We start from the raw sequence: 13,830 nt of genomic DNA, 5'->3' as shown, positions 1-13,830 counted from the left end.
TATGCCAAGTAGTCAGTTATGCAGTTCTTCAGAGTACAGGCAAATTATATTGTCTGCCAGCTTTCTTGGGTGAGAGAGAATCCATTGCAGTTTAAACTAATGTACATGTTTGTTGCAGTGGAAGAAAATCAAGAACCTCAGAAAATCGGAAGACCACACATAGGTATGTAGAATTAAATCATGAATAAATAACAAGAATGGTATTGAAAGTACTGCATGCCTGTTTACATAAAGAGTTGAAGTTTACACTAAGGTTGATTATCTGTTCTGGAAAACTGAATTTGCAGAATGGAAGATACATGTTAAGTCTCCTATCCTTAGGTTGTACAGTTTTGGCAAAAAGTTTGTGAGCAATTCCCACTAAAGTATTTACATTCATCTCCCAGGCAATCCAATCTCAGCAGAAGATCACTCATAAAAGGCAGGGTGAAGCCCACTCTTGCAATTTTTGAGTTATTTTCCACACAAAAACAAAGGAGTTTTATGAGGAGCCATGAAGGAAAGAATGGAAGAAAGAAGAAACATTTAAGTTGTAAAAAAGATCCTTTCACTTTGTCAGTGTGGGTGACACAGACCTGCCGATTGCCTTTCTGATCTTGTAGCCCAGGCAGGTATGACCCTAGCCCTGAGTAGCATCCTGCCATCACCCAGAATGATACCACAGTACAAGGACAAAATTATTGACTTCTACAATTGGCTAAGCTTCTGATGTCATTCTAAGTGGATCCAGTATCTGTCTGCCTGGGATGACATGATCGACAAACCACGATGCCTTGCCAGAGATGGCCTGCACCTGTCACCCTTGGGATTCCGGATACTGGTTAAGGCTCTTGCCACCCCTATAGTGCCTTTTTTAGGCAAGATTCAAATGACAAATTGACCACCGTAACAGGTACACAAGCAAGCAAAATCGGAGGGTAATGCAACTTAATGGTAGAAGTCTAAACCTCAAAATGCACTCACTCGAGGCACTCCTTAAAATGGTGAACATCGACATCTGTGCAGTGACAGAGACCTGGTTCAAGGCTCCACAGAGCACCCCTGCATTATGAGGCTGTAATTCATACCACACCTTTCGGCCACCTAATCTGGACCGAAGCACTAAAGGCGGAGGCATGTCCATATTCATTAAGGATATCCACACCTCCAGGTTAGTTGCTTAGCATAATGCATCTGAGATTATCCAAGTGCAACTAACTCTGGGCAAGATTGCAGTGCAAATTGTCGCTCTCTACAGATCCCCCACCATGTCCCAGGATTCCCACTCCTCATTTCTTGATGCACTGGAAAATATTAGGGTACAACCTAACACCCTATTAATGGGCGATTTCAACTACCCCACCATTAACTGAGAAAACTACTCATGTACCAACTCTTGTGCTCAACGTTTTCTGGAATTCATAAATTCCAATGCCTTGGGTCAACTTATTCACGCCCCTACTAGGGGCAGCAATTTCCTAGACCTGGTCATTACCAACATGGGCAACCGGTGTTCCACACCAGAGGTCAGTTCCTTGTTGGTCAGATCCGACCACAAGCAAATCACCCTAGACATCCACATCCCACCTCCCCCCCATTTGGGAAACCACCGTAAAATTTTCTCCAAAACCAACTTCACGCTTCTTAAGACCGAAGTGGCAAACTTCACGACACCCATGCTGACGGACAATAGAGATACGACTTCTGAATCCTATACAATTGAACTTTATAAGCACTTACATGAGTGCATGGATCGTGCAATCCCTAACAGAACCAAGATGCTATCCTCCAAAAAAAAAGAAGCCAATCGGGTGGTCCCCTGCTATAAACAAACTTTACAACAGAAGAAAGAAACTGTTGCAAAAAAAGAATAAAATCCCATGATTGGAGGAACTCTGTGGTCAGCCTTAGTAAGAAGCTGAGATCCCTCATAAAATCCTCCAAAGCTAGTTACGAAAACAAAATCACCACTGATTCTAAAGACAACCACAAAGCATTCTATAGGTATGTCAAGAATCTCAATGGCAACACTCGGGTCTGCTCTGAGTTACAGCACAATGGCACTAAATATACAGAACCAATTGATATTGCCAACATCCTGGCAGATAGGTTCAGTGCTAACTTTGCCCCTCTCTCATCCCCTAAAGGGCCCATCTCTATACCGGAAGAATGCAAAGTACCTGTAATCATGGCTCCACAGGTAAAAGAACACACTCTCCAAAGCCAAGAACACAGCTTCCATGTGACCTGACAACATCCCAGGCTGCATTCTACATGAACTACAGAATGAACTTGCACCCCACATACTTACCATGTTCTGTCATAGCCTCACCTCAGGCTTTGGGCTCACTGAATGGTGCACAGCAATGGTTATCCAACTCCACAAAGGGGGAGCCACAACGGACCCCAGGAACTACCGTCCCATTAGCCTGACGAGCTTGGTCTGCAAGGCTATGGAGAGTATCATCATGGAACTTATAAACAATGACATTAGTAATCTCCAAACTCTGGACCCTACCCAGTTTGGGTTTGTAAAAGGCAGATCATGTCTCCTAAACCTGATAGACTTCTTTGAAATGGTCCCCAAAGCCGTAGATGAGGGTAAGGTGGTTCACACAGCCTATCTAGATCTCGCCAAAGCTTTCGACACCATCCCCCACTAGGTGTAAATCCCTATGTCACAAGATGGGTTGCCAACTGGCTCACTGATAGAACCCACACTGTGAAAGTAGCAGACTCTAAATCCAACTTCAGACCAGTGACAATTGGAGTACCACTGGGTTGAGTCCTGCATCCTCTCCTGTTTGGTATCTACTTCTCTGAAGTACAGGCTAACACAGAAGGTCTTTGGCTAACAAAGTTTGCAGATGACTGCAAACTAGGAGCTATAATCAAAACTTCTAACAATGTGGACATCCTACAAAAGGGCCTCACTGAGACAGATGCCTGGTGTCAAAGCCCTGGCCTCAAGCTCAATGCCAAAAAGTGCATGGTCATCCCTTTTGGTAAAAACTCTGTACCCATGAACTACCACATAGGCGGTAGTCTACTTAACACCGAAAGTGTGATGAGACCTTGGGACACAGGTGGACAGTAGTCTCTCCTTTGATAATCACATCGCCATAGTAGTCAGGAAATCCTTCTACATGGCACACCTCATCACAAAAGGTTTCTCATCCAAGAAAAAAGAGGTTATTGTTCCCCTCTACTCATCACTCATTAGACCCATTATAGAGTGCAGCGCCCCTTTTGGTATGTACCTCACAAGACCTCTACAACAACTGAAAGGCCACAGAAATACCTCACAAAGAAGATTACCGGCCTCAAACAGATGCCCTACGCAGACCGTCTCAAAAAACTCCAGCTTTACTCTGTCGCTTATCGCCTGCTCAGAGGTGATCTCTGCCTAACATACAAAGCTGTGTCAAACCCAGAGCTGTTGGACATGCTCCACGTAAAGAAATCCCAATCCCCTCCGAGCTACACGCTCTAGGGACCTAAACCTTGTCACCACAATAAACAGAGCATGCTGGAGGGATAGATTCCTGTCCCAGAGAATTCCCATACTCTGGAACAAACTACCTGTCTGTGTCAAACAAAGCTCCTCATTAGCACTCTTCAAGAAAAATCTTGATGATTGTACGGGAAATAGGAAATTCACCCCGGGGATCGCTTCTGTGGCTCTGCTTGACAGGGGCACAGGAAAATAATTTTCTTTGGTGGCAAAAGACAGGGTACCGTTTGGCTAGACTTTATGTAGGCCCCAGGACCAGTAGCCTAGTACTTACCTATGAACCTGTTAATTGTTTGAGTTCAGGATGAGATTGTCCATGCTAGCGTAAAGTTACCGTGACTTCTTCATGTCACTCGTAATCAGCTAGTTGTTCCTTGAAAGAGTCATAGGCAGTGCTAGGTTGAAGGAAGAAGGGATAGTGGCAGAAATTTAGAGAGCAGACCAGGCAACACAGTGATACAACAATTTAGCATTGCTGCCTCTCATCAGATGGTTCTCAGTCTTGGTTCTTGGCTGGGGTGTCTTCTTTATGGAGTCTGCTTGTCCACCCTGTGTCCATCTATATTTTTGCTGGTGACTAGTCCACTAATAGAACCTGGGTTGGCTGGGTCTCTGTCGGGATTTCATCCCTTTGTTCCACTGAGCTGGCTAATGGTATTTTCCTGTTTTTTTCCAACATTCAGTGAGAAAAGTATTTAATTTTTCATCCGTTTACCCTTTGTCTTTTGTTTATACAGACGGTCCTAGAAAATCAAGCAGATAGGAAACTTCTGCCCATGAAAAAGTACATTATCATATGTGGGCATTTAAGAGACTCTGACCAAACTCACCAGCCTTCAGTTTTTACAGCTTTTAGAATTTATAGTAAGAGCTGTTGATGTGATATACTCAGTACAATTTCACTTGATATTTGCATTAAAGTTTAATATCCTAGTAACAAGAAAACACCCAGTGTTCCTCCAGAACTGTTATTCTTCCTTACCTGATGATCCATCTAAATCCACTTCCACTACGTCATGTATAGTAATTCCAGGTATCCAAAAGTAGGTGATTTTTCCAGAACTAGGAACAGTCATGAATGATTGATTTAATTAGATTTTTTTTCTTTTGCTGTTGTTTACTTGGTTAGTCCCATTAGGTCTGTAGCCTGTTTCTAGGGAAGGCCCAAGCTATTTATACTGATTTATTAATTTGATGAAGGCACGGGGAAATTTCACTACCGTTTTTGTCACGTCTTCCTGCTTGGCATGGAGCCTATGGTGTAAAGGGTTTGATCGCTGATAAGAATGTTGGCTTATGAGGAGGGTGCAGTAGGTTGTGAAAGTTAATGTGCAGAACTGTAGTGTCAGATAACTTCACTGCAGTCTGGAGGTTTCAAAGATATTATTCTTGTGGATTTCCTGCAACAGAAGCTGGGCGAGGAGTCCTTCCTTTCTTGGTTGGGTTTTGTGGATAAGAGTTTGAGTTTGCCATTGGATTGTTTTGTGTCTGATGTAGATATACAGTCAGATGTTTTATTGCAGAAAGAGGAACAGGCTGTGATGCAACAAAATGATGCAGTAACTGACAATCAGAATGTGCATTTAATGCAAGTTGATTTTAATACTGGTGTGATGTATGTGACAGCAAGTGGCAGCAGGATCCTGTTAATGCAGAAGTAGCAACAATGGAACATAGAAGTTTGGTGAGACAAACCCAAGTTAGACGAAGACCATTTTTTAAACAGCTTTATTGAATTATCGCTTTTGACTTAGGCACATTTACATTTATGTAAAATATAAAAGATGCAGAGATAGATATTTTGTTTGGGAGAAGATGATTATGTCATTGGGCATAATGGGGTAAGTCATTTGTTTACTTGTTTACTTTCATTGAGTTTTGTCTTTCCATTAGAACCTGTGTTTCAAAAGTTAAGATTTTTGTGGAAATATAAAAGAAGGAAAAATTACTTTCCATGGAATGAAATTTTTTTATTGCTCAAAATTTTTAGCAAGAAAACTTGACTGCACACTGATGCAGTGGAGCAAAATGACCCTGAACGATGTCTGGAGCAGGGTGAGCTGATGCTGCTGGGCTGTAGCCCCCCCAGCTAAAAGCAAAACAAAAAAATTTAATTTAGAAAGTCAACTGATATTTTTAAATCTTCTTTTTTCAGCTGCTCCCTTAAGGGGCCGCCACAGCAGATCAACTGTTTCCATTTCTTCCTGTCCTCTGCATCTTGCTCTCTCACACCAAACACCTGCATGTTCTCTCTCACCACATCCATAAACCTTATCCTAGGCCTTCCTCTTTTCCTGTTACCTGGCAGCTTCATCCTTAGCATCTTTTTCCCAATATACTCTGCATCCCTCCTCAGCACATGACCAAACCAACGTAATCTTGCCTCTCTGGCTTTATCAACAAACCTTCCAACCTGGGCTGACTCTCTAATATACTTATTCCTAATCCTGTCCATCCTCGTCACACCCAGTGCAGATCTTAACATCTTCAGTTCTGCCACGTCAAGCTTTGACTCCTGCCTTTTTGTCAGTGCCACTGTCTCCAACCCATATAACATAGCTGGTCTCACTACCCTCTTGACCGTCCCTTTCACTCTTACTGGTACTAGTCTCTCACAAATCACTCCTGACACTCTTCTCCACCCACTCCATCTCTTCTTCACCTCTCTTCCACACTCACCATTACTCTGAACTGTTGACCCCAAGTACTTAAACTCATCCACCTTCGCCACCTCTACTCCCTGCATCCTCACCATTCCTCTATCCTCCCTCTCATTCACACACATATAGTCTGTCTTAGTCCTGCTGACCTTCATTCCTCTTCTATCTGGAGCATATCTATTTTTAAATGATAGCAATTTTTAAATAATAGATGAATTTCTTCTTCTTCTGTTTTTTTTTCAGCTCCTTAGAACTCAGCTCATGTGCAGAGCTGCCAGGAAATTAGAAACTAGAAACAAAAATGTAAAATCGACTTAATGTAATAGCCGGGCTGGTATTAGGCTTACCTGACCATTATTGGGTTTGACTGGTGCTAGATGGCATCATAGAAGCATCATTCTTACTGGGCTGCAGCATGAAGCAGCAGGGAGCCCTTTCTGTTGGCGCAGACTGCCTCAGGTGACTGAGCCTGAGAAAGAAATAAGGAAGTGGTAACGTGACAGGTGGCACTAGTGGGTCAAGAGTGGGGAAACATTTTAATTTATTTTCTTTGAAATATGTATGTGTTTTTTCAGGCACTGTCCTGCTACTACCAGCCGGTAGGAAGAAAATCAAAGTACATAAAGTGTGTATGTGCGTGTATGTGTGTGTGTGAGAATGTTTAAATGAGCTCTAAACTGTCCACCTATACCATATTGCATCATATTGTGTCTTGCTTTTTTTTTCCAGAATGTTAAGATTCTTTTCCTAATAACTTTGGTCTGTTGCTCAAAATTTGTAGTACTGGTGATTGCAATCACTAAATAATTATGTACATTTAAGTTTCAGAGTTCATATCCTTCAGAAAATGCATATTTTTGCAAGCTGTTATGCTGATTTTGGGTCTTTGTCCTTCATTATCCTTGGCTTTGTCTAGAATTTTTGAACAAAGAAGTTGAGAAGTGTAATGGGGGAGGTCATAGAAGGTCTCAGCTGTCTCTGATTTTTGCCTCATATTGTGGTCTGTGTTCTTGTAAAATATGTGGTGTTCTGACAAATTAGTGAGCGTTACAATTAGTAAACAGTGAGAGACATTTGAGTTTCAGTAACCTTCAGGGAGGGCATGCTACTGCAAAGCAAGGTTATTACTCTAGTAAGTTTCTAAGTATATAATGTAAAGGCAGTATTTGCCCTTGGTTTTAGTCCTTTGTCCTTCATTATTTATTAGATTTCCGTGATTCTCTTGAAAGTATTTTTGATAGTTGTGGGTCAAACACTGTATTTTGACAGTGGTGACTTGAGATGAATTCCTGTGTTGCAGCTAGATGCCCTTCCATTTCACTGTTGCCGTATTCATTACATTAGGTATCCACTGCCAAGGGTGGCCTGACATCCTGCCAGTATATTAAAACCTTAGGTTCTTTAAGGTACACAGTATGTCACATGTGTGCTCTTAGTGCAGCATAGGGCATAAAGGTGACATCCAGACATATCATCCTAAGAACTTTTTTGTCACCCGTCCGAACGCCCATTCCGTTGCTGGTTCACCAAGCCATTGCAGATAAGTGCCTTGTGGTTATATTTTACTTATCTTTCTTTTTTTTTATTGCTTGTGGGGTTTCATGTCATCCAAGAAGGATAAATGCCAGTGTGAGTGACATTTTCCCTATAAAGACTGCCATAAGCAGTGTATGTTTTGCCTTGGTACCTCGCATGACCATACGCCCTGTTCTGTCAGGCATTTGTACATAAAACTCTTCATAATAGACTCTCTTCTTTTGCGCTTTATCATGAAAATCATCATCTTAAGCTTCTTGTGAAGGGCACGATGGTGAAAACTTCCTGTTCTGAGGGGCAGACATCAGTGAAGAAAGCCAAGAAGCACAGGCCGAAATCTTCTGCTGTTCAGCCTCCACTGGATGTGACTCCCAAGGTGAGTGAATGCCTGGAGGGTCACCCAGATTTATGTTTGGATTCCTCTGCTACAACCAGGTTGGAAGTTGATGAGCATCCGACTTTAAGTGCATCTGTTGAGGCTTTGCAGACATCCGCTTTGGATGTTCAGGCGGAACCATGTCTGGTAATCTCTGAGGGTCCTACTGGTGTTCTTCAGGTATTAGTAAGAGATGAAGTCCCTACTACTATCACTGAATGATGTTCTGGGTTAAAGCCTTCCAAATTTTATAAGGCAGATGTCCCATTGAAACAAAATACTAAGCATATTACTTCTGCTGCTAAGGTTCCACAAAGTGAATGGCAGTCCTTCACTCAGGGCTTGAGTGCTTTGATGGCATTGAAGCCTCCTCAGGGAGTTTCTATTTCAGCCCCCCTGGTCCTCTACTTCCCTAAAATGACACAGGGAACAGGATCCCTTTGAGTAGGAGCTGTAGTCCAATGAGGAATCCCTTGCTTGATCCTTCCGAGTAGGAGCTGTATTCCAATGAGGAATCCCTTGCTCACTGTTTTCACATTCCCTTTCCTTTGGATTATGGCTCAGAGGGAGAGAAATCTAGCAGTTCTGATACTCCCTTTGAAGAGATTTCTTTTGAGGACATGATCTAAAGGATGATGGGAGTTCAATTGGTATTGTGCTCAGGTTTTTGAGGTAGAAAAAAAAGGTGCTATGAGTCTGCAGATGGACTCTCGTAGGCTTTCAGTTGTTCCTCCTGTTCTGGTTGCCTTGTTGGATGCATTTTCCATTGCTTCTAAAGCTGTAGACTCTTAGCCCCCTGCACCCAAGAAACCTGATAGATTCTAGAGGGTGCCTGAGGACTGCAAATTTATGCACACGTGTCGTCCTACTGACCCCTCAAAAATGTCTGTATCTTCTGACAAGTCCTTTCAGTTGCTTCCTTCTCTGAAGTTACACCCCTTTGGTAAAGATAGGCCCATGGAAAGGCTAGGCAAGAAGGTTTATATCTCTGCTACCTTGGATTTTAAGGCTGTTAATTATCAGACCCATATGTCCAGGTATTTGCTGGCTCTCCTGTGCTAGGCCTGTCAGGTTATTTCTGATCTTCCAAACTCTGAGGGTAAAACTTCTGCCCTTTCCCTGTTACGGACTTCTTCCCAGGTGGCTTATCATTCTATCAAGTGTAGTTATGATGTGGCAGATGCACCTTCTAGGGGTGCTGCTTTTGGGTCAATTATGAGAAGGTATTATTGGCTTCGGCTTCAACCTTTGCATGATGATATTAAAGATAAGTTGATGGATGCCCATGTTGATAATAAAAACTGGTTTGGTGAAGCTGATGCTGTGCTTTTGAGTACCTTCCAGACAAGGACAAGGCATTACAGCAACTTAAACATGTGTTTGTTTCTCCTGTGCCTAAATTTCAAAGTGCCCCTGTAACTTAGTTTTCATTCCTAGCCAATCTCTCCTTCCTCTTAAGGGTAAAAAGAGCAGAAAGCAAGCTCCTCCTGCAAAGGCTAGCCAGACTTCTGTGCTTCAGAGGTCTCTTTTTCCTGATAAACCGGGTTCTGTCTGACTATTCTATTCTTCACAGCCATTTTCTTCTTTCTCTTTGTGTCTGGCTCTCTCTTGCTGCTTGGCTACAGATTACTCAGGATTTCTGGGTCCTGTCTGTTATCCGTCAGGGGTATTTCATGGTCTGGAAGTCCCTTCCCCCTTTTTATACATATTCCTCAGCCCCCCCAGGAACAATTGTCTTTCTTTCCAGACATGATGTTCTTCATTCCACATTGCTGCAGTCCTAACTATTGGGTAGTCCGCTGTCCAGTCGGCCCGAATACCAAAGTATATGGCTGACGTCGGTCACGGCGCATTAGACTGACGTCATGCGTCAGGGTACTAATCGCATGACCGGCGTCATCTCCTAGTCTTTTTGCCGCATGGTCCGATGCAGAAGCAGTTTTGCGAGTGCAGGTTGGCGTTCTGAAAGTTTCTGAAGTCAGAGTTTCAGACCGAATCAAAGTTGGCTAAGTACCCGTTGGGGAATATTTTGGTTTTTCTTGCCTCAGTATTTAAGCGGATGTCAGAAAAAGTGAATAACTGTATTTCTTGTGGGAAACAGATACCTCATAGGGATTACCATACTTTGTGTATACCTTGTTTAGGGCCTGAGCACGGCGTTGTTGGATGCGCTCTTGTGCTAGATTTAACAAACGCACTATTAACAAAACGTTAGACTGTGCCAGGTTAGCGTTTGGGCAGCGTTGTAATTATAAAATGCCGTGGGATACTCCGGCGCCGCTTCAACCAAAAGCGCAAGGACAAAGCAGCTAAGCCTAGAGTGGAAGAACCGACAGTTCGGACGTCGGTTCTTTAGAACTCAGTGGAGCCGGAGGTTCTGCCAGGAGTTTCTTTGGAGTCTCAGGGAGAAACTTTATTGTTACAGGATGTGTCCTCTCAGGAAGTAGGCCAGGCTGAAGGGGCTTCTCAGGTGGCTGTTCTTCCCTCTCTTCCTAAGGTGGTTAGGGCCTTGCCTTCTGTTGCCAAGGCTTCTTTAAGAGGCAGGCCTGCTTTAGCTTCAGTGGGGGTTTCTCCGAGTGTTTCAGGGTCTTTGCCTAAGAAGCATATGCTAAAAATGGCAGAGGATTTGATTACTATGATTAGAGGTTCTATGCCGCCTCCTGATAAGAGGCCTAGGGTGGAACCTGAGTTTGAGAGTTTTGAGCAATGTTCGAGGCTTCTGAGTCTTGACTGAAGACTTGCAAGAGTATCCTCCTTATTCTGATTCTGATGTGGATGATTCTACTCCTTCAGCTTAGCCTCCTGAGGATTTTTCTTTTCAGAAACTCTGCATTCCATGAGGGAGCATTTTAAATGGGAAGGTCAAGATTTCTCTGATTCCAGGAAGAGGCTTAGAGAATTTTTGTTTTACCCCAGCATAGGCCTTTAGCTATACCTCCTGTTCTGAATGTGGTAGAAGATGTTTTTGCAGAGGCTTCACTAAATCCTGATTATTTGCCTCCTGCCCCAGTTAAACCGGATAGGTACTATAGAGTGCCTGACGCCCATAAGTATCTTTTTAAGAGTCCTAGGGCAGACCCAGAAACTGTCTCTCAGGGGCCTAAAGGTGTGAAGGCTTCTGTGGTTAAAAATCCTGTTCCTCCTGATAAAGAGGCGAGGGCTTTGGATAGATGGGGAAAGAAAGTGTACACTTCTTCCACTTTAGCCATGAGGGCTTTGAATTGTCAGTTTCATATGTTAAAATATCAGAATTATCTCCTTTCACAATTGAAGTCTAAGGTGGATGCTCTGGCTGAAGGTATTGAGTGTAAAGAGTTGCAGGATTTAGTTCATGTTTCTGAACAAGTGGGAAAGCATTCTTTGCAGTGTGGTTTTGATGCTGTGCAGGCCTCTTCGAGGGTGGCTGCCACGGGTTCTGTTCTTCGTAGGCACGCCTGGTTGAGAGATCAGAACTTAGCTGAGCATGTTAAGGCAAGGATTTTAGATGCTCCTTTACAGTCTGATGTGTTGTTTGGTTCGCCTGTGGAAGCAGTTTTAAAGAAGATGGAGAACAAGGCTAAGTCTATGCAAACTGTTAAGGATTTTTTGCAGGTGCAGCCTCCGAAGTTTAGTAGAAATTGGCCTACTAAGGGGTGGACTTATCCTGCTTATGATTCCCAGTCTAGGGGTAGGTCTAGACGTGGTAGGGGCAGAGCTCAAGGTTCTTTTAGGCCTAGGACAGGGAGTTCACCTGCTCAGACTTCTGGTGAGGGCAGGGGTCAGTCCTTTCGTAAGCAGACCCAATGACCTGCCTTTTCAGCTGCCAGTACATTCTCACCTGGCAGCACCTCTGGGAGGAAGGCTGTCTCTTTTCAAAGAAAATTGGGATTTAATTACCCAAGACAAATGGGTTCTGGATATCATTCACCACGGTTACAGGTTTTATTTCCATACCTTGCCTCCTTTCAAAGGCATGCCAGACATTCCTCCTCTACAAAGAACAGAGGCTCACAAGCAAATTTCTCTGTTGCTTCAAATAGGAGCCATTCAGTCAGTTCCTGTGCCAGAAAGGGGCCTAGGATTTTATTCTCGCCTGTTCCTAGTACCAAAGAAGGGGAACACGTGGAGACCAATTTTGGATTTATCTATCCTCAACACTTATCTGGACATTCCCAAGTTCAAAATGTTGGCGTTACAGCAGCTTTTACCTCTGCTGGGCAAAGATCACTGGATGGTAACTTTAGATCTCAAGGAAGCTTACCTTCATGTGCCTATAAGGCTAAGTTGCAGGAAGTATCTGCGTTTCGAGCTGGAAATTCTCATTATCAGTTCTCTGCATTGCCCTTTGGCTTATCTACTGCGCCCAGAGTATTCACAAAGGTTCTGGCTCCAGTGATAGCTTACTTCAGGCTAAAAGGAATTCAAATCTATCCTTACTTGGACGACTGCCTGATTCTGGCTCAAGAAAAGGAAGACCTTCTACAGCATTTGGAATATGTCATAGCAGTGCTAAGATGCCTAGGGTATTCTGTGATCGAAATAAAGTCCAGTCTAGTACCCTCTCAAGACATGTGCTTTCTGGGTGTGAGACTGAATACAGCAGCCCAGATGGCCTTTTTAACCCCGGACAAACAAAAGAATCTTTCAAGTTACTTCCATCAACTATCTCTTCAGTCCGGGCTGACTGCAAGGACAGTCCTTCAAGCCTTAGGGTTCATGGCATCTTGTATTCTGGTGCTTCCCAATGCCAAACTGCATATGAGGAAGCTACAATGGTATCTCAAAAATCTATGGACACAGCACTGCCAGGATTTGGACACTGTCATTCAAATAATACCTTGCATTCAGAAGGAATTTTTGTGGTGGGCTCAGGAATGTCACCTAAACAAGGGACTCTCTGTGACCCGGCCAGAGGCAAGTCAGATTCTAACGACAGATGCCTCAGACATTGCTTGGGGAGCTCATCTAGATGGAAAGTGGATACAAGACAAGTGGCCTGCCAGACTACAGCATCTACATATCAACATGAAAGAGATGTTAGCAGTCCAGTTTGCATTAATGGCTTTCAAGGAGTTACTTCTTCCAGGGCAGGTGTTGATTCTAACAGACAACACAACTGTCATGTGGTACATCAACAAACAAGGGGGAACACATTCTTACCCATTGTGCAGGCAAGCAATGATTTTATGGGAGACTGCGCTCAGCTTGCAAATGACTCTTCAGGCAAGGTTTCTGCCGGGAGCACAGAACTCCTTAGCAGATGTGTTAAGCAGACAAATCATGGATCCCCATGAGTGGAAACTGGATCTTCATGTATTTCACAAATTGACAGTGTCATGGGGAACTCCAGACATAGATCTGTTAAACTTCTCCACTAAACCACCAGCTGCCAAAGTTTTGCACGAAGGATTTCATCACACAGCTTGGAAAGTGGATGCTCTTTCTTTCAGTTGGAAAAATCTTCATGTGTATGCTTTTCCACCTCTGCCTCTTCTCCCAAAGGTGCTTCTAAAGGTCAGACAAGACAAGCCAAGGATGATTTTAATAGCTCCAGATTGGCCTCGGCAGCACTGGTACCCATTACTGAGGAGTCTGGTAAGGAAGCCTCCATGGCCTTTACCCTTGATTCCACACCTGTTGTCTCAGAGGGACGGTCATCTGCTCAATGTCAAGCTTCACTCTCTTCATCTAACAGCCTGGCATATTCTGTTTTGAAAGTCAGCAGGTCTCAACTTCCTCAACAAGTTTTAAATGTGATTATGGAAGCCAGAAGACCTAGTACAAGG

The 13,830-nt window shown here is 43.4% G+C and overlaps 1 protein-coding gene across 43 annotated transcripts in view; it reads left to right on the top strand.

Annotated features, from left to right (window-relative positions):
• Positions 1 to 13,830, top strand: part of LOC122809254 (titin-like) — a 3,339,665-nt gene that overhangs the window by 1,172,615 nt on the left and 2,153,220 nt on the right. For all 43 annotated transcript variants that reach the window (XM_044080625.1, XM_044080596.1, XM_044080621.1 and 40 more), the window contains one exon: positions 119 to 163. In XM_044080625.1, the coding sequence (XP_043936560.1) occupies positions 119 to 163 (45 nt within the window). The remainder of the gene's footprint in view (positions 1 to 118; positions 164 to 13,830) is intronic.

The sequence above is a fragment of the Protopterus annectens genome, chromosome 8.part0 (genome assembly GCF_019279795.1).
Source record: "Protopterus annectens isolate FY-2018-M chromosome 8.part0, PAN1.0, whole genome shotgun sequence".
In the NCBI taxonomy this organism is placed as follows: domain Eukaryota; kingdom Metazoa; phylum Chordata; order Ceratodontiformes; family Protopteridae; genus Protopterus; species Protopterus annectens.
The sequence above is the reverse complement of the archived record's forward strand: the minus strand, read 5'-3'. Positions and strand labels throughout refer to the sequence as shown.